The sequence below is a fragment of the Heterocephalus glaber genome, unplaced genomic scaffold, assembly GCF_053883595.1.
Source record: "Heterocephalus glaber isolate CG9 unplaced genomic scaffold, H.glaber_assembly_v1.0 deba00000594, whole genome shotgun sequence".
NCBI lineage: Eukaryota > Metazoa > Chordata > Mammalia > Rodentia > Bathyergidae > Heterocephalus > Heterocephalus glaber.
This window is the reverse complement of record NW_028258151.1, coordinates 12726365-12747961: the sequence shown is the minus strand read 5'-3', so window position 1 is coordinate 12747961 and position 21597 is coordinate 12726365. Positions and strand designations below refer to the sequence as shown.

Here is a 21597-nt window from a genome sequence, read left to right as displayed (position 1 = left end):
AATAAAATCTTTTTTTAAAGCAGTTACTGAAAATTTTATTTATGGAGTATGTATTTTATTTCTATTGGACAGTGCTGGCCTATAGCATTAGATATGAACAGTCGCTCATCCTTCATGAAGTACTACTGTTTTTTTCTCACCTCTTGGACTTGTCCTTTTATTCTGCAGCCTAATCCCTTCTACTTCCTCCTTAATGACACCCAAGGCTCTCTCTAGTCCCTTCTCCTCTTTGGCTTCCACTACTAGATCTCCATTGAATGCCCACTCTCAACCTTCTATCAGCATATCAGCTCACTCTCTTGAGAATAGTACATTCAGTGACTCTCTGAATAGCTCCTCCTATACCTAAGTACATCTGCACTTAATCTGCCCATTATGTCCTTTGGATATTTGTCTTATTTAATAAAATATCTTATAAATCTGGCCTCTCTTCTCCATGTCATTTAGGTCCTTATGATTTCTCACCTTTATTGCACTAGCTTCCAAAGTACTACCATTTCTCTCTTCCAAATCAATGTCCTTTTACTGTTAGTTTCTAAAACTCCTAAGATTTTTTCTGTTTAAATACTTCGGTGGTTTCTCCTACCGCTTTTAAGATAAAATAAAAAGTGTTATAATCATACATAAGGTTTGGGGTATGCCTGTCTCTCTGGCTTCATGCTTCATCCCCAACTCCGAAAGGCCTCTAGCTTAGGCATCTCTAAGCACTTGCAGTTTCCTGAATACAGTGTTTGCTTTCTTACCACTATGCTTTGTATACTCTCTCTGCTGATAGGAATATTTTCCCTAACTCTATCCTTGCTCTCCTAGCTAGCCCTCAGAACTCAGCTAGTATGTCACCTTCCCTAGGAAACATCTCCATGTCTGAGTGAGTGTCACTTTGTGTCACAATCACACCTACACACCTCTCCCAGCAACCCAGCCACACGGTTCTCATGTGATCTGATTACAGTCTATAAATTCCCAAGAAGTAGGAATTAGGTGTTTCAATTTTACCTTCCTGTGTTACTTTTAAGTGCCTATTAATAAGTAAACACAATATTAAACAAGAGAAAACCACAGAGCAAAATATGAGGCTAAAAATTTAAAAATAGGTTGATAAAGTCATGAGCGAAATGGAGAAAATTAACCAAACGGTCCAAACAACACTGAATTAGATGAACTATTTTGGGACTTAACAAACTAATACAAAATTATATGCCAAATAGTCCTTAAATGTTAAATACTCAATAAAAGCAACAATTAAAAACAACAATTAAAAAGTTAAAGATAAATTTATTATTCTATTTCTACAGCCTTGTTTGTACATGCTCCTTTTTCTCTAATCCTATTTATCAATTCCTTTCTTTAGCTCTTTACATGCATTTTCCTTCAAATTAAATTTTATGTTCTTTCCTTCCATTACTAAATTCATTTTACTTTTTGTGTCCCTTCCATTCTTTCAATCTAACAAAAAAATCCAAATACGTGTTTGTCATCTCTGTTAGCAGTTTTGTTTAAAACAAAGGAATCAATTCCTTGTTAGGAAACATAGCAATGTAGCTTACTATCTTAGCATATGAAGAAAAAAAATAAAATGTTATGTAGTGCCTTGTTTTGCTTTTAAAGGCAGCACCTGGAGTCAGTAAGGTAAAGATGAATTACTCTGAAAATGGTATTGAGACAATAGCGTAGCCTGCTTGTGAGGTGTGGGGGCTTAAAGTAAATCCATTTAATGGTGTAAAATAGTAAGTTCATAAAAGTGCTTGAGTACATATTTTTAAGTAATTTCAGAATCTTAGACAAAAATTATATTATTTCATAAAAATGAAGATTTACTACATGGCTTAAAATGCTCTTAGCAAGGTCAAATGATAAACCATTCAGAGAAAAAACTGATCATAGATTGCTAATTTTCCTAATGTCAAATGAGTTCCTGAATACCACAGAAAACTGAAATGCAGATCCTTTGACACCTGAGTCCCTGACATTATGGAGAGCCTTATCAGTCAAGACTAATTGGAACTTTATTGAGAAATAAACTTATCTTGTTTCAGACAAAATAAATAAATAAGTAAATAAGTAAATAAATAAATTAAAACAAAGGAATCATAAAATGCAGAAATGCAATGATACCACCAGTCAGACTGATAGACACAACTGTGAGCAGAAGCTGGGTCACTGATGTAATTCTAAGCAACTAATCAGAACCACGTGTGTACTAAATGGAGCTTGACAGGCATCAGGAAGTCTTGAGTGGTGGTAGCAGGACAGTGGGGTAACAGAAAAGAACAGATAGCATTCTGGAGGCAGGCAGAAACAGCCCAGCCTTACCACATTCTCCATGTCCCCTTCTAGAGGAAGCAGAAACAGACGGGGGGAATGCAGGCAGCTGTCAGCTATGGACTCATACCACAGATAAGGATTAGACAATGTGAGCAGCAGTGGTCAAGTGGCACCATGTCAGGAGCAATTCTACATAATTTTGGGGAAAAATTACTTCACAATTGAACTTATGATTAGGACTAGTTTTCCTGCCTACAGGCCAGGTATGGCATGTTGAGACAACTCCATTTTCATCTCCGGTCACAGCTAAAACCCCAGTGGTCCAGTGATGCTGTGATGCTCCAGGGCAGGATTATACCAGCTGAAGACATCCTGGGAAGGAACACATAGTTCCTCAATGTTCTAGGATTATCATCTGGCTGCACTCTGAGTCTGTTACATTTGTTACTCCTGATGGAAGTGCCAAATAAAGGTGTGGCAAGCTTGGGGTCTTTCATCTTTGCTGCCCAGAGTAGCACTGATCAGGCCCAAAGCTCAGTTTCTTCTCTAAATCTCATTTTTCTTTTTTTCCTGTTTAATTAATTAATTCACCTTGTGCTATTGTGGCTCAAAGGAGACTAGGACTTACTGCAGAGGTTCCAGTAATGCCCCCTTTCCTTGTTCTCTACAGCACCAAGTACAAATCTGTGTGCACACTGGCACAGGTATCAACTTCAGGATACATAAGGAAGACCACTACTCTCTGGGTACTTCTGAATTTTAGATTCGGTACAGATTAGATTCTGAGAGAGGCAGAGAATACTTGGAGAGGAATTATATAAGGATTTTAACAAAGCTGGTAGGGAGTGATTGTTTTTCAAAGTACAGCAACTGTTAGAAAGAAATGGAGTACATACTTTTAATTATCAGAAAGTGACCTTTTAAAACCGCTCAACATCAGGTCTTAGTTATGGCAAAGTTCACACTAAGGAGCAGTATCATTTGGAATTCATACTCAAGCAAAACTGCAATTTCTTGGACAACTTTACACCCTGAAAAGTTTTTAAAATATCATAGAAATGGACAAAAAAAGAGAAAAGGCAGTAACTTTAAATAATCAATTTAATTGAAAGCAGTGCAGAGCAAGATTTACTCTTACCCATATCCAGGAGTTAAGTTTTGAGTCTCCAGAATTCTGTGGTTCTTTGTTAATCAGGCAACATAAGCACCATATCAGAAATTTTTGGCTTTCATCTGTAAAAGGAAAACTAAAATGTGTCAGTTTTATCAAACAGAAAAAAAAGCAGATAATCTGTATAAAACTTTTAAAACATATTTAAGAAAAAAAAAATCTCAAACTACCAAGTTCACAGAACAAGTATGCAGGACCATGTGTGAAACTCTGTGGGTTTTTTCTTCTTGTGGGTTTGGGATCATTTACACTCAGCCCTTGTGTGGCCAATTCCTTTTTTGTAACAGAAGCAGTTTTTAAACCCAAAGGAGAATGATGGAAAGAAATGAAAGAACTGGATTTTTTCAAGATGAAATTTTTTATTTCACAGTTCAAACCATTAGTAATTTCAATCTTTTTAAGACAATATAACTGCTACAGACATGTCAGTAGTCAATATTTTCAATTTAATCTTTCAATTTTCTAATTTGTCTAAATATCCTTGCTTGTCAAAAACAAATTTAACAAAAAAGGATTGTCTAAAATATAACTATGCTTAGTACCTAAAAATATAAATAAAATAGAAGCCTTTTACATGCTCATAAAATTTAAAACTTAAATCCATGATGAAAATGCTGGACATTTGGTGGGAACAGCTACTTGATGAGTCACTTTCTTTTCCTATTTGTGATGACTGAACCCATTCCATGTGGAGATTTTGTAACATAAGTTAAAACAAAACTTAGGCCTAAAAACTGAAGATATCAGTATGTGACATGGAACAAAGCAGCTTGGGATGTCAGAACAAAGCCACTGAGGTGAGGCTCAGCCACCCAGCACCTGGAGTGAGGTTCTGTAGACTCATGTGACACACTAACTCCCTCTTTCTATAATATAATAAATAGTGATTCCAAAGGCTTTCTTAACATTGAGGACAATATAAACTATAGTAAGCTACCACTGTATTCTCACCTACAAAGCAAAGCACACAGTAAGTTTTAAAACCATTTCCTTCCATCAGCAACTATAAGCTTATGTTTTGCTAATAACAAATATCTCTGAACAAACATATCAGCTTAGCTCTATGTTTTAATAAACTTTTGATTATCATGTATCAGAGGTGTGAAACCAGTTTTGAGTCATGAGCATGAGTTTTTCAAACAGCATAGTGAATATAGATTGCACATAAAAATAAGTATTCATGAATGTGTTTAATCATGGGGGTGTATAAGTGTATGTGTATATATCCTTATGTGTAGGAATAAACATCCACACATACACGTGTATTTCTGGGCAAAGATGTTTAAGAAACACTGGCTTAGCTGGGATATATAAACTTACGACAGCTAAGGGTGGCCCTGGTGGGCAAATAGGGATGGCTCACTCATTTTGTCATTTTAGATCAAGACCTTGAACAAGGTGAGGGACAAGGGAAGACGGGGCATAGCTGGGGTCAGGGACAGATGAAGGTAGGGAGAAGTAAGTGATCCCAATTGTGCAGTGCACCCAGACAAATGTGCTCATAGGCCTAAATGCGAGTGTTTTCCCTTTCCTACCTAGATCAGGGCTCTTATGACAGACTAGGAAAGGGAAATTTTGTAACTCTTTAAAAAAATCAAAAGGGAATATTCATTTTATTATGGTTCCAATGTCATTAATTATCCAAATAATCTTTCACTTTATAAAGAATTTGGAAAGTAAATGTTACTTTAGCTAATTATACAATCAATCCAAGGCCTGACAGCTCAACTGTGCTCCTCCACAAGTGCCTGTGCCAACTTGTGACAGGGTCCAGAATGACAGAGAACAAAAGCCATAGCTCCTGCTCTCTAGAGGCTTTAGTCTTCCTGGGCATCAGACCATGGAATAGGTACTGTACTATAATAAAGAGAGATTCTGGAGGCTGTGGAGCTACTAGGAGAGATCCCTAACTTAGCCCTAGGAAGACCTTACATTACAAAAGGAGAACAGAGGGAAAAGGAATAGATCTCAGGAGTCCAGGCTTTGACAGCGAGTGCTTTTAGGCACCATCAGAAACAAGAACCAATTGCAATGCATGTGGTGTGGTTATGGGGGAAAAAAAAGGAAATGAAGCTGGACAAGTAGGCAGAGTAAGTCAATGAAGGAATATCTCCCCAAAGTGTTCTCCAATTCTCTCAACCTTGGATAAAACTAGAATGTCACCCCTAAATAATGGCAAGGCCAAAAAGAATCAAGACTCTGAAGAACAATTTTACAACATGGGAATTGTATGAGTTATTATGACATTGTGAAGCAAATTAACTGGGTGTCATTAGTACAGTCATTTTATAATGAGCTAAAAATCAGGTGGCAAAAGTGGCTACTGGGAAAAATTGTTATATAAATAATCTGGGAGTTTCCACCCTCTAAAATAACAAGCCCTATTTCTCTATAGGTGCATGCGTGTGTATTTTGAGAGGACATGTCTTGGATTCTTACCATATGCTAATATAAATTGATTTGAACAAGTTTTTGCCAACAGTTGACCAATTGTGGGGAATCTTTCCATGACTGTATTAGAATCCTGTAAAGGAAAATTATATCTTGGTCAGTAAAAGACATTACGAACTCAGAAAGCCTGACTGATACTACAGGTTGAGGGATCTTGAATGCTCCTTGATGATCATATTTTAGAAAAATAGGCAAAAAAAAAAAAAAAAAAGGTTAGAGAAAAATTTTAGGTAAGAAATCCAAATAGATTTTAACAAACAACCAAATATCCCACTTCACCCTTAAGCCAGGTCACCAAAACTAAGATGTATGACATAATTAGGTAAAATCAATTTTGCTACAAAATTATTTTATTTTACACATATCTAATAGTAAGGAAAGGCTACTTTATTTAAATAAAACACAGACTGCATAAGAGTAAAAAAAATAACACTAGGAATTAATAACTATATAATCCTGTTTTTTTAATTCTAGAATAATGAGCCATTTCTAACCAAACTCCAGGAAGGCTCTTTTCAAAGAAGATTTAAAAGGACAAGAACTCTGGAACTTGTAAAAAGAAATAAAAGCAGCCAAAGCATAAAGATACATATCTCTGTTTATTACTATTTTGATCACTATCTGCTAAATGATATCATACTTAATCTACAAGCTAAACCCTGAGACCAAAAAAAAAACCAAATAGAAAACAGCTTTAAAAAAATATACATGCTGTTGTACAACTGGCCCTTTTCCCACTTCTTTACTTCTCATGAAAGTTCAAAAATAAGACCCAACTGAGATAAAGTGCAGGTCAGCTGAAACGATAAGCATTTCCTGTTGTTGTGGCAATAAACTCCTCACACTTGTCTCTCAACAAGGCTATCCCTAGACTTTCTGGGACCACACTAAGGTCACGTTATATAAGTCTTATTACAGAAAACAAATGTAAAAATTAGCATTGGTTGTTCTCACAGACTATATCTTTACTTCCAATTTTGAAAGACATGTGAACTCATCAACAGAATTCATTCTTCAAATTTCCTTCTTGTTTCTTTGATTAACAGAAGAGAAGCATAACATGGGAAGACCTATATTAAGTGACAACATAGCTTTTCATTGTAAAATTTTAAAATGGGTATGAAACACATAATATGTTCATTATATGAAAATATGATATAAAAACAACTCTATTACAAAAGTAAGCACTATTAAATCAAAAGGAAAACATGAAATTTTATAAACAATAAATTATATATTGGTAAAGACATTCAAAATCTTAATATTCGCCAAAAATATCACTTAAAATATTTATTTGAAAAATCTTAGTATCTTAATTGTTAGATCTCAATATAAGAACAGATCATATCACGTCTTAGGAAAGCTCACTTGTGAACAGGGTTGAGAACAGGCAAGGATTTCAGCCAACTTTTCAAAATCTGAGGGACACAAAGGCCTTGAAAAGAATCACATTTATTTCCTGAAAACAAGTATCAAAGTCTTGTTCATTTAAAAACAATATGCTTGTACTAGGGATGTAGCTCAATGGTACCGCACTTGCCTATACATGCACAAGGCCCCAGATTCAATCTCCTGCACCATAAATATGTTAAAAAAAGAAAGAATAATTTTAAAATACATTTAAATAAAAATGAAAACAACTTTCTGGGTCACGAAGTCTCATGTGACAATACAACTAGCCAGGAAGAAAGACTTATGTCATAATAAATCAGAAAGTAGGAAACCAGCTCTTGTCTGCAGTAGTATGTCTTTCTAATAGGAATATCTTAGGTCTACAGCACAAGTATCCTGGCTTGGTGAAATCTGGTGGAGTCTCTGATGGCACAAAATAATTTCATTATTTCAGTCTACTACTGTACTTACCATCTCCTTCAAGGCTTCATACATCTGCCTCAGGAACTCCTGGAACTGAGGCAGGTACAGACAGGTGTCCTTCTGGGTTTCCAAAGTAGAAGACTGGTCCCATGCAGAAAGCTTCTGCAGCCAATACTGACAGTCAGAAGCAAGGCCTACAAAATCTTGATCCATCTTGAAAAAAGGGAAAAGGTGATGTCCTTGCACAGTAGGCTGCCAAGTACTGAAGGAAATGGGGAGCGCACATCAAATCTGTTAGAAAAGAAACCAATGAAGCATTTTAGAAAGGATCTTCCCACCCCTAAAGTCATGCCTTCATGACCCACTGAGGTTGAAGGTGGATTCCAAGGGACTAAAAGAGCCTGCCTTGGATGCTGCAGTCCTATTTGAATCATTTCTAAATGTGTCACCCAGCTATAGCTCTGGTTTTATACATGTGAGCTTTTTATCATGAATAATATCATTAGGTTAGAAGTCATTATACTTCCACAGGCACATAATAATTATGTACAAAAAGCACAACTGATAATACTTTATATCTTCTTTTTAAGATTGAGCTATTTTTAAATGTTCTGAAAATGAAGTTCCTTTAAGTACTGTATTTTAATGTAATGGGAAATCAAAAACATCCAAGGGTATTTAACAGTAGTCTGTGCCTAAGAAATGTTTTTGATGTTCTTATGTTTTATATGCATTTCTGGCCTTCTCATTTAGGTACAAAAAAAAACCCCTTTATACATTACTGTCTAATAAATTTTCTTTCCAGTTTCTCTTCATTTCTTAGAAAATGGTAAAAATATTCATTCCACATGCATCAATTTAAACTGCTTAATTAAACACTGCTTTACATACATGATCTCATTTTGTCCACAAGAGGCCATATTTTAGTAAAGTATAATAAATTCCAATTATTAAGGAGGTGTACTAGTCTTAAGTAATGGAAAATAAAATCTCTTAAGCCTGACTTCCTACCCTTAAGTCCATGTTCAACAGCACAGTGGGGATCCATAGGGGTACGTGTCTCGGGGGGGAATGGGCCAGTGGACTCCCTGGTGCCCCTCCATGCCCTGGGGAAAACAGAGGAAGCAGGGGGCCAAGAAGAGAGGCCCCCTCCTAACAGGTGCAGGCTTTCACAGATTCCTGGTTTCCCTGGGGCCGGATGACACTCCAAGACCTCATTTCAACAGACTGTACTGTGAGTGGTAAATCACTGAGATTAAATCCTCCTCAGCAGTAATAATTAACTGATAAAATGCTACTAAATACCAAAAATATTGAGAAAGAAAGTTCCCATTACTAAACAGGAAAACAAGAAATTTAAGATTGTACAATGTGGCTGTAGTGCAAAACATCTAGATTAGGAAGACACAAGTTTTAAAGTGGTTCTTAACAATTTACAGATTTGAAAAGTACTCAGTCAAATTTTTAAAAAAGGGTTAACAGTAGAGGAAATATACACATACTGTCAAAATGGCACTTATGATTGTGATCAAAATATATGGTGAATGTTTAAATTAAAAAATTATTATAGTAAAAGACACATTGCCATTTGTCTCCCTCAAAAGTATTCCCCCTCACTTCAAACACACTTATTCAATTATTCTTGCCACTTTCTGGAGCAGTTCTGGAGATTGTTTCTTATAAGTGTGATTAAAAATACAATGACAGGGCCGGGGATTTAGCTCGGTGGTTTCTCCGCCTGCTGCGCAAGCGCAAGGACCTGAGTTTGATCCCTGGTACCAAAAGAAAAAAAAAAAATACAATGACTGCTGCTGCCCTGTGCTACCCTACAGAAAAGCAGGCTTGGGTGGGGGATTTAGCTCAGTGGCACTGGGACTGCCTTGCAACCACAAGGTCCTGAGTTCGATTCCCTGGTACCAAAAAAAAAAAAGAAAAGCAGGCTCATAAAAACATTACAATGTTTCCCCATCCACTGCATCTGGCACCATGTGACTTCTGCGTCTTCTCCAAAGTCAAAATAACTATGAAAGGTAAATGTTTTCAGTCAATTCAGGACACTAAGGTAACCATGATGTGGACTAAAGACACTCATAGAGAGGATTTGCAGAACTGCTTCAGAAAGCGGCAAGAATAATGGGATAAATGTGTTTCAAGCAAGTGGGAAGATTTTGAGGGGGATTAATTACAATGTATCATTTACTGTAATAAAAGTAATCTAAATATTCACCATATTTTTTATCATACCACCTACTACTCAAAAACCTAGGTATTAGCCCTGATTGTTCTATCTCTCATTGTCCTCATCCAAGCCATCATCAATACCTGTCAATTCTACTTCCAAAATAAATATAAGTGATCTGACATGATTGTATTCACTTCCTTCTGTCTCACTGCTACCACCTCACTCCATCCTTATTCCTTTCCTGGAGGGTCACATTTGTTTTCTACTAGATCCACCTGTTTTTCTCCAATTCTTTCTCTACAGAGACAAAAAAAACCCTCTTGCAAATATAAAGTTACACCCAGCAAGCTCTCCTACTTAAAACTCTTCTTCCACAGCTTAAGGAAAAAATTCAACTCCCTGGGACAAAAATCCCAGGGCCTTACTGGAGTCTCTGAGATCCCACAAACTCAGCTCTGGCACCCACCAGCCTCTCAGTTTCCTCTCCCAGCTCATCTCAGTGAGCTCAGCCTCCACTAGCTCCAGGACACACCAGACCCATCGCTGTTTCCACAACTTTCTCCGCGTTTCTTTACAGCAGTTCACAGCAGTAACTACCCTGGGCACGTATTTGTTCACTTAGTTACTCCTCCTTCTGCTGGTATGCAAATTCCCTGTCTTCCTAGAATTTAGCACATATTTGACAAAAACACAAAACAAAAACAAAAACCTGAATGTATGAATGTATGATCCTCTGACAATTTTCATAATCTAGTTTTAAGCTAAATGTTACAGCAAAATGCTTTTCCAGATAAAGCAATTTAATTCTTAAAAGGTTAATTCACCCAAAAAGAAAAAATGTGAAGTATTAAGTTACTTGATGTGAAATTTGTTAAAATTTCATTTTATAATATAGTGGCTTACACATGCATACACTATGCTCTTGACAATATGTCAAATGCTTTATATGTACTAATTAACACAGAAACTTTATGAAACGAATGCCATTATTAAGGCACAGAGCAATTGTGCAATTGCCCAGAATAAGGTTATATAAAAACCCAAAGAAATAACTGCTAGTAAGTGGCAGAGTCAAAAGTGTGGGATTTGAATCCAGCATCTGACTCTAAAACCTATGCTCTTAAAGAAACTGAAGAAACAAACTGATAGATTTCTTGTATATTTCATATTGCAATATAAAGGCAGATCACCTATTTGGGAACAGTAAATTGATAAATTTTTTACAAAAGAAATAAAAACCATTATTTTATATTATAAAAATCTGAACAATTTTTTGTTTAGCAATGGAAGTACATCTGATGGTTTTAAGTGTAGCCAGCTTTGGAGACTGGGCTATGGTCCTCAATGCTCTATTCCATAGCATGGTGGAGGGGGGCATTGGGTGGGTCTCTGCTCCTGACAGTAGCATTGTGGGTGTCACCATGAATTACTGAGAGCCAGGAATACTAAACATAAAGTGGTACTTTGGGTAAGCAGCTCATAAAGGAAAAAAAAAAAGAAAGGTCTTCCAGAAAGACCACTGGTGCCCATCTAAGAAATACTGACCTAAACAGAACATTTTGGAACAGGCATCTGCTGATTTTGTCTGGTTAACATTCTTCTCTTCTGGGTAAGACACCTTACTTTTTCTTTGGGAAAGTACCTTTCCTCCACTCCACAAGATCTTGGTGGGCCTGTTAATCAAAGTGTCTTATGCCATCAGCCAAAAGGTGGGATGATGGCTCATGTTAGGCAAATCAGACTCTGTTGGGAATTTGATCTTGTGTTAGACATATAGATGGAACTCGGTCACCCATAGGTTCTGATAATATGGATCATTGGGGCCACTCTAGTTCATGTCCTGAATAAGGTAGAATTTTTCTCTCATTACTTCACATGTCACTCTCTTCTTACATGGTTTCCATGGAAGCTGAGTGTAACTCTTTTGTCTGCTCCTCTGTAGGTAAACTGCTTTTTCCTCTGGCTTCTTTTAGGAGGTTATCTTTGACATTCTGTAGTCTGAAAATGCTATGCCTAGGTGTAGTTTTCAATATTTATCTTGCTTGGAGTTCTTTGAGTTTCCTGGATCTGTGGTTTGGTATCTGATATTAATTTGGAAAATTTTTAGTCATTAGTATTACAAATATTTTCTTCTTCTCTTGTGTTAGGAACCATTGCTGATTGATTCAAAGCCCAGAGGCACCTGAGAACCCTGTAAGGACACGACCCCGCTGTCTAGCACATGCACACAGCAGAACACACTTATGTAAGAATGACTTAGCATAGGCAATCACTCATGTGCAACACGGTCATGTCAGGATACAATGTTGTAATGTCTGGTAATGTCTGATAATAGCTAATACAAGGGCTGAGAAATAGCTCTTGCTGCTGCTTTTATGTGAATTGTTTTGTTTTGTTTTGTTTTTTTGTACCAAGGATCGAACTCAGGACCTTGTGCTTGTGAGGCAGGCAGCAGAACCACTGAGCTAAATCCCCAGCCATCTGCTGCTTTTAAGGACATCAGCTCTGCGTACTTTTTTACCTTGGGGTCCTCACCCAAAAGAATACCCATATGCTTCCCCTTGACCCTGACAGTTTGTCTTCCCGTTACATATATGTTACATGCTTTGTAATCATATCACAGTTCTTAGATGTGCTGTTCTAATGTTGTTCTTTTGTATCCTCTGTTTTTTTTTGTTTTTGTTTTTGGTACTGGGGATCAAACTTCGGACCTTGTGCTTGTGAGGCAGGTGGCAGAATCATTGAGCTAAATCCCCAGCCCTGCATCCTCTGTTTTTTGTCTGTTTTCAACCTTTGTTTCTTTGTTCTGTTTACTTTTTCAGTTTGGGAGATTTCTCTTGAGATATTCTCAAGCTGAGAGATTTTTTCTATAGCTGTGTATTATCTACTAGTATGGCTAACAAAAGTAGTCTTCATTTCTGATCTCTAGCATTTCTGTTAGGTTCTTAGGGTTTCCATCTGTCTTACTTTTCTCTCATTGCTGAGACAAAATACCCGAAACTCAAAGTTAAAGCAGGAAAGGTTTATTTAGCTCACAGTTTGTAGAGGTTTCAGTCCATAATTGGCTGGGTTCAAGGCAGGGTAGTGTGGCAGATAGGACTTGCAGAGGAGAAACAGTTTATAGTGGCCAAAAGGTAGCATAAACAAGGGAAGTTTTTCCGCTCCTTTTATCTTATTTAGGCTACTTAGGGCAGATAGCACTCATACCCTTAATCCTAGTGCCCTTGGGCCTAGCATTGCACCATGAATCAATGACACTCTAGATTCAGTCACCTCTGAAAAAGCCCTACCTAAGACCACATGAGGCTTGGGGGGTGGGCCATCTAAACATAAGCCATAACACCATCTGTCTGTTTACACTGCCCAAATATTCTTGCATGATGTCTACTTTATCCATTAGAGCACTCAGCATACTAATCATAGTTATTTTAAATTCCCTATCTGATAATCCATGTCTGGTTCTGATGTTTGTTCTGTCTCTCTAAACTATATTCTTTCTTGTAGTTTGCCCTGTAATTTTTTTCTTTTTTAAAGAGCTGCACATGGTGTACTGGGTAAAAGGAACTGCTATAAATACTCTTTTTTTTTTTTTAAGTAGTGGTAAGGTATAGAGGGAGGGGAAGTGTTCTAAAGTCTTAGGATTCAGTCTTTCATGAAGCAGTGTTTCTGGGCTGTGAAGTATCCAAGTACTCCCCAGTCCCATTCCTTCTCCCACCCTGCTTAGTTGGGACAAGATGGCTGCAGTGTAGTTGAATACTTCCCTTCTCCCACATGGATGGGACTAGGGGTAGTATTCACCTTTCTGTCTGAAGATGACAATTTGCCCTGTAACCTCATTTCTCTACAGATCTGAGAAGAGTTGCTGGTTTCTCAGTTTGATTCACCTTTTAACTTGTTGTATCATATTAACAAACTCTACGTTCCTTAGATGTAGAAGCAAAATCTGGAAGTTCTTTCAAGGTATGGTTTTTCAGATTGTTTTGATTCTGTTTAATTACCCACAGTCCTTCTAAAAGGCTTCTCTCCTCCCTCTTCCTTCTTCCTTCCTCCTCTCTGCTCCTCTTCTTTCTTTCTCTTTCTCCCTGCTTCCACCTTCCTTCCTCCCTCTCCCTCTCATTCAATTAATCATTGTGGGTTTCTGTGGTTTACAAAAAATACAAACTGATACATGGTTATAGGTACCAGAGAGTAAACTGTAGGCAACAACCTTTGAAGAAAGGTGGGAAATTTAAAACCATTTATTGAATCAAGACAGGAAAAATAGCAGTGAAACTTCTGTTCATTTTAGGAAGCTAGAAACCAGAAATAATGGAATAAGAAGGTAATACAGATCAATGAAGTACCTCCTACAATCAGTAGGAATAACCACTGGAAGCCCCTGGAGTCCTCAAAAATAAACTATTCCAAAAAGTCCCTCATCTAGTGATTTACAGAGTACCACTTCCCCAACTGAGGGACCAATGGGCTAATGACACTAAACTATCAAAAGCATAACCAAATGGTGACTGCAGCTCAAACTGCACTTTCAGATGTGAGTCCTTACTAGAAAGAATTAAGTCACTTGTGGAACTACAATGCATTTATAGGGCTGGCAAATGTATTTCTCCAGCAGGATAAACTGAGACTATGAAAAAGCAGTCCACTTTCATCTGCTACAAAGAGAGCAACTTGGGAAACAACAGATTACACTAGATATATTATATCCACACTGGTGTTCTGAAGACAGCCAGGCTGATGGACCTTGGAGAATAAGAGATACCGATGTCTTTCATGTATTCCAGATAATGGGATGTAAGTGCCATGAACAGACAGAACCTGCTACTTCAGGAAGTTTCTTATAATTCTATGGTCTGTACCAATTTCAGATTAGCACTTTAACATAACAATACAAGAAACTAGTAGCAGCGGTGGCCTCCAGTGAGGAGACCTGGATGACTGGATGATAAGTGCAGGATAGGAACTTAGGTTTCACTGGATGCTTTTTGGAACCTTTTCAACTTAATGCCGTGATAGTACCTTTTTTTTTGCAATCCTCCTTTATTTCATTATTTTGAATATGCATTATTCTCATATATTCTTTTTTATTTTAGTTTATTAGTACATGGATCATATGCTTGTGATAGAAATTATTTACTCAAAATTAATAATAAACATAAATAAAGTGAATGATAACTGCTATACCTTGCACCTGCTACGAGGCAAAATGATTGGCTGACAAATCCAGGACTCTAAAGGCAGCATGTACTGCACAAGTTTGAGATCATTTATCTGCTTATATCCACTGGCCTGGTAGTAAAACTAAGCAACAGTCACTGCACAATAGGCCATGCTGATGTGTTCTGTCACACAGCTATATAGTCCAGTAGACCCAAGCTGTTTCAAATGTGTGGAAGTTCTGGGTTCTGGGAACAGTCTACGGTAGAACTTAGCAATTGCACTGATCTTCCAAACCACAAAGCAGGGTGTGTTCAGCAGCACTCTATCATCATGTGCAAAGTATGTCTGCTTGGTCAAAAAGCATAAGTGATGCTGGTTTCCAGATGCTATCTGTATTTGCTTGCTGTGTCATCCGATTTTTAAGATTTCCTTCTCTTTCATTTTCTTCTACTACATATATGGAGTATATTATTAACAGAAAATTTTTCTATTTAGTCTATAATTTACAAAATATAACACAGAGATGGGAAGAATAGAGCCTGACAATGTCCAGAGCTCTTAGACTTAAGCTGAATGCACTAACCGGGTATTATTTACTATGAGCTCTCTTTCTGAAGGAAGAAAGAGCTAAATTATGTTACCTAGAAGTGTTTTTAAAATTCTCCTTATAAAAAGCAGTAGGTTTGAATGCCCTGGCTAGTCAGAAAATGAAACACGATGAATATATGTGGGTTTTGCTTACCTATTACAACTTATACTTACTCTGTAGAGAGGGGGAAAATATATATATATACACACACACACACACACACACACACACACACACACTTTTGCTTTGAAGAACTGGCATTCTTCTTTCTGTATGATCTTAGTGTGACTATAGAAAAGGTGTTTATTCTTAGAAGTCAGGGAGTTACGGAGGTCTCACAGATAAAACTAACAGCTAGGAAATATAGTATACAGGTAAAATGAAGTTCTTACCTGTTTGTTTGACACCATTCAAAAACAGTAGACTTTCACCAAATAGGACTAGCTTATGATTGTCTCACTTAAGCACAGAGTATGTGGTCCAAGTGAAATTTGTGGTAAATGTTTCATGACTATTTTAAACACACAAAAAAGTATATAAAAGACAAATGAACCCCTATGTACCCATTAACTAGTTCAAACAATTGCCACACTTTTTCCATTTTTAAAGGAAACCACAGACTTTACCCAAAATACTTTCATTTGTATCCCTTTTATTCTAAGGACCTACAAAAAAAGAAATTTAGTTACAATATCTCTTTTACATGCAACAAAACTAACAATATCATCTAATATAATGTTTACATTTTTTTCAGAACTCCCTATATATTTGTTCATATTATTATTTTATTCACATTAGAATCCAAACAAGATCATGTACCAGTATTACCTATAGTCAGTAAAGATATTTCTCCTTCATTCTATAGTAATTATCCTTTTTGTTTTGTTTGTTTTTGGTCCCGAGTTTGATCCCAGGTACCAAAAAAAATAATTTTTTTTCATATCATTTATTCCCCAGAAAAACCAAGACCTTTCAGCTATAGAGTCCTCCATACTTCTGCAGTTGGCTGATTATATTCCTGTGGTGGTGTTTAATTTGTTTCACAATAACCTCTATTTCTTGAAAATAGATAGACTTGATTAGGTTCAGGTTCAATTCTTTCACAAGAATACTTCATTTGTGGTGCTGTACACTTTCTTTTTTTTGTACACTTTCAATAAACCAGAAGGCAAATAATATTTGGTTTTCTTATATTTCACAATGCAGAATTCAGTGAATTCAGGTACTTTCAATCTAATTCATCCACTATAGTTTATCATCGATTTCTTCACTAATGATTTTAGGATCCAATGACAATCATTTTAAATCCATTGTAAGTTTAAAAATAGTGATTTTTTAATTTTATCCATTCTCCTACTTTCATGATGCTACTTGATGTACAAGTGTTTGCAAACACACTATATACACTAATGTAGCAAATGGACAAAGAAAATGTGGCTCTTTACCACTCTGCCATAAAGAAGGATAAACTTGAGACATTTTTAGGTAAATAAATGCACCTTGAGACGACACTTTCAAGTAAAATAAATCAGATATGCATGTTTAAATATTGCAGAAACTGAAGGCGCAAATAAGGACCAAAATAGATGAAAGATATTGAGAAGTGAAAATCTTCAAATGGAAAGGATAACAAGGAAGGGAGAAGCAGGAAAGGAAAGAAGGGAAAAGGAAAAAAAAACATAATAGAAGGAAAAAATTGAAACAAAGCTTTTGTAAATAAGGAGGAAAAGAGTGAAGGAAGGGGGAAAAAAAGAAGAATCAAGATACATTATGTTCGGGTATAAATTCCCTATGATGAATGTGATCATTATGTATATCAAAAGTGTACCGATAAAATTAAAAAATATTATAAAATATTTTTTTAAATTTTAAAATCAAAAATTTTAAAATGCAAATAGCACAGCAAGTTAGAAGAAAATCCATACTTTCCATTTCATGAGTAATTTCTTTCTTAGCACACTTACCAAGTCCCTAAGGAATCAAAGTAAGCCATGATTTCACCTTCTCTCCATACACAGACTAAAAACAACAGAAAATGCTAATATATCCAGTATATATTTCCAGGCAAAAATAAAATGACCTTCAGAAATTTCTATGGAGAGGGGAAAGTCCTATAAGCAGAGAGACTCTGAAGTCAGAATGGAAAGGAGCAGCCAGTAGAGACCGTATTTGCTTATTAATGTTCCTGCTTTTCTGTAGGGCTGAAAGGGTCCTTCATAGGCAGGAGGTAAGGAGAGAAAGAGAGAGTCACAAAGATCAGCTATAGGGCCTTGTTCCAAGCAGTGCCCACTCCAGATCACCACATTCACCTTTCTCATTTATAAACTGCCCAAAAGTTATTTAGTTGCTTGCCAGTATCATTTCATGAGCTCAAACCACCAAGTAACAAAGATATACCATGTCCATAAGGGCTCATACTCTCAGCACAATAAAAACATGGCTCCAATTCAAGATAGAGCAGGTGACAAAATGGTAATATTTCAGGGAAAAGGCTATCTCATTTCTCTGCCTTTCGGGGGAGTATTCAAAAGTGTCACGGAAATATGCTTCACCAGGAATTCAGAGTTCACCATTTTGTGCCAGAATTTCTACAACATATATTAGGGGAGGAAAGGATCTTCCCCCAATACCAGGGGCAAATTTTGACTTCTGTAAATTTTAAATGTTTTGAAAGTTTATATGGCTACATATATAAAGTTTACTAAAGATCCCCAAAAACTTTTTGTTTATATATCTGTCAATATTTACCATATGATAAATTAAAACTAAGAAAAATTTTAAAGCAGAAGAATACACAAGCACCTATCACATTAGCTTCCAGAGTGATGACCTCATCACATATCATGTAACTCTTGACAACTTCACTGTATATTAGTGAGTGAACAAGTGAACAAGAGTGTAAAGGACAACTAATGCCTTAGCATTATTATGAAAACAACTGTCCCCTTGTGAACCTCCTGAAAGGGTCTCAGGAACATCCAGGAGCCCCAAAGTCACATTTTTAAAAGGCATGGCATAGTCCACTCAAGGTATTTCCATTTGCCCTATCAACTATACTTATGGCATGTTGTATCATTTCTTGGCCTTTGGCTAAGATCAAGCATAGAAATGGCATGCTATGCAACTCTGGGCCATGTGAACTGAGCGTTGGTTAAAGGATTCTTAGGAGAATCTGCCTCAATTTTAAAAGTTCACTTTTTCCATTTTAGACACTGTCTTTAGTCTTCACGTGACACTATAACAGTAGAAGTCACATTAAGACTGAGGAGCAACAAAGCCTAAGAGGACTGGGCAACATACCATAAGTGGCAGAGCAGAAAGATACTTGTGCTTTCACTAGCATAGTTGAGGCCATGAAGGTCCCTTTTTGCTTACACTACCTTCCATTGGGTTTTTTGTAACCTGCAGTCAAACACACCCTAATGATACATCTCTTCAGAACCTAGTTTCTGAGCACATTTTGAAAACCACAGATGCCTAAAGTACTTGACACACAGTAGGATTTTGATAAATGTGTATTGAACAAACATGTGAAAAAAATAAGTAAACAAACCATGATGCCTGTTGTACATGAACATAGATAAAATTTAGACTGATTTTATGTTGACAGAAGTCCGTGTAGCTCCCAGAGTGTCAACATTTAAAATAAAGCTCATTATAAACTACACAATGGCTTTGTGAGAAAATATTTAACCCATCTCCTTAAAATATAATCAAACATAAAATTAAGATGTTTGCATTCAATTACACTTAGCTTGACAACATTTTCTTCTTGCTTGCTGAAAGGCTGTGATTAGTATGTTTAGATTACTAAAAGGTAAAGTTTCTTTGCTTCATTATTGTAAATAAGATTGGTCAGTTACTCCCATGTGTTGCTTTTTATCCCTAAAGTGACAATAAAATATTCTTGTATCCAGGAATTGCTTATTTTTAAAAAGTGGTATTTTTCCTCTTAAAAACAATGAGGTTTTAAGAAAATTTCCACTAGGAGGAGCTGGCTTTTTCTCTGTTGAGTCAGCAGGGTTTTACCTCTGAGGCAGTCTAATCAGAAACACAGACCTGAAATTTGCAGATGATTTCAAACCAGTCTCAATCATAAACAGAACCTGGGCAGAGGCAACTTCAAACCAGGTGTAGAGCATGTGTATACACACTTCAGATGACTTTGTAGTGAATTATGGAAATTTAATCTAGCAGACAACTCAGAATGTACTAAGTCAATCCTCTTACCCATGTCCCCAGCCATATGGGGAGGAGAGCTTCTTTCTGGACCTGGCTTCAAAGCAGAAGAATCTTTTGGCCACAGTGCTTACCTTCACAGGTGCCAAGATGGAGACCTTGGCCTTGTTCTCCATCAGAGTACCAAAGGGCCATCACTCTAACTTGAAAAATAACGTCCCCCCCCCCAAATTTCTGATACAAATAGTGATTACTTATTTTCCTTGTTTTGCCTTCATTTATCTGACAGTAACACAGTTAGCTTTGAGTTAGATCTGTTAGAAAAATGAGCTGAGGAGCTCACGATTATTAAAATATTAGAAATCTTCTTGTCTTTGTCACTAGTGACTAGGCTCTAAATTATTTCTACCTCTTCACCACTAGTTCCACTAGTAATGTATTGCTAGAAACAAAAACAAGCAAAAAACCCCTACATCTTATATATTGGAAACTGCTTTACAAAAGAAACTCCCCAAAACACTGTATATGAAAGGATGATAATGTTCCCTGCTCTCAAGCAACCTGTGGTTAATGAGGAACTCAAGCCTCATAAGAAGTCAAAATTTAACAGCTGGTAAGAAGGGCTGGAAGAAAAGGAAATATGGGGTGCTACAGGGAGCATCAAGAAGGGACACTAACCCAGCATACAGTGTCAGATGCTCCAGAGAGAAACAACACCTGGGCTAACCAAGGTCATGATATATGAACAGGAGCAAGCCGGGCAAAAACATCAAAATCAAACACAGGATGCTTACTGTACAACATAGGAAGACTTCAGCTACCATATGATCTGTGCTTCTCCAATGTAAAATAAAAATTCCTGAAAGCTCCCAGTACAGTCTGAAATCATTTTTATTCTGTTAGGTATTAACAAACATATGCCAGTAAAATGCTAGGCTTTTAACTCTTACACAATTACAAAATAGAAAATGTACAAATTAACCAAATTACAAATGTGTACTAATATAATAAAACCTAACAACAAATCTAAAAGATAAATAGAATTTAAGTTAATATCACTGACTTAAAGTGCTCAATGAGGTTACTGAGAGTCACTATGGACGAATCACGTGAAACTGGTCCATATGCTATAGGCAGGTTCTGTTAAGTTTACAGCCACTGCTGCGGCTGTCTTCACTTGCTTGCCACTTTTCTCTTTTGAACTACTGGGAAACAGCAATCTTGTACTGAGCTCAAACATTATTTAAATTTTCACATCTTTTCTTTTGTAGTACCTCAGTACACTTAAAGTAGTGCAACTTGGCACCCGTATAAACACAACTGCAGGCACTAAAATCTTAAGACACTATTTAGTTGGAATTGGAGGCAATTAGGTGTTTAGAAACATGACTTTTTAAAAATTACCTTCAAAATGAAAAATAGAAGGTGAAATATTTGTCAAGAACTATAACATCCTAATAAATTCCACCTGCTTAATCCCTCTCATCTTTTTGGGCTTGCAAGCTCAGAAGGAGTTTAAATAACTGTATGTTGTGGGCCACTGAACTCACATGGAAAAACATTCTTGTGGTTAACTTTTAGTACTATGTAAAACCAAGTGTCTGGCTTTATTTTCTTTAAACTCTCAGATCACATGACTTTCAGTTAAAGATGGCACAATAAATTTTCTCTTTGATGGATTCTCTCTAAACACACAGCAACCAGAGGGGAAGTATAAAAAGAGAAAACCAAAAAAAATGCAAACCAGCTCAAACATATACGTGTGTGTATATATATATATATATGTGT

The 21597-nt window shown here is 36.6% G+C and overlaps 1 protein-coding gene and 1 pseudogene across 4 annotated transcripts in view; both read right to left on the bottom strand.

Annotated features, from left to right (window-relative positions):
- Window positions 1–5932, bottom strand: part of LOC147829502 (acidic leucine-rich nuclear phosphoprotein 32 family member D-like) — a 29068-nt pseudogene extending 23136 nt beyond the window's left edge. Inside the window, exons 1-2 of the transcript XR_015448846.1 lie at window positions 5876–5932; window positions 3404–3498 (exon numbers count right to left, since the gene is read on the bottom strand). The product of XR_015448846.1 is annotated as an acidic leucine-rich nuclear phosphoprotein 32 family member D-like (transcript). The remainder of the gene's footprint in view (window positions 1–3403; window positions 3499–5875) is intronic.
- Fancc (FA complementation group C) overlaps window positions 1–21597 on the bottom strand; it is a 231477-nt gene that overhangs the window by 137049 nt on the left and 72831 nt on the right. For 2 of the 3 annotated variants that reach the window (XM_021259374.2, XM_021259375.2), the window contains exons 2-4: window positions 7751–7993; window positions 5876–5960; window positions 3404–3498 (exon numbers count right to left, since the gene is read on the bottom strand). In XM_021259374.2, the coding sequence (XP_021115033.1) occupies window positions 3404–3498; window positions 5876–5960; window positions 7751–7915 (345 nt within the window). In that variant the 5' untranslated portion in view covers window positions 7916–7993. Of the gene's footprint in view, window positions 1–3403; window positions 3499–5875; window positions 5961–7750; window positions 7994–11777; window positions 14221–21597 lie in introns of those variants that run through there. The other variant, XM_087204972.1, reaches the window with a different exon arrangement.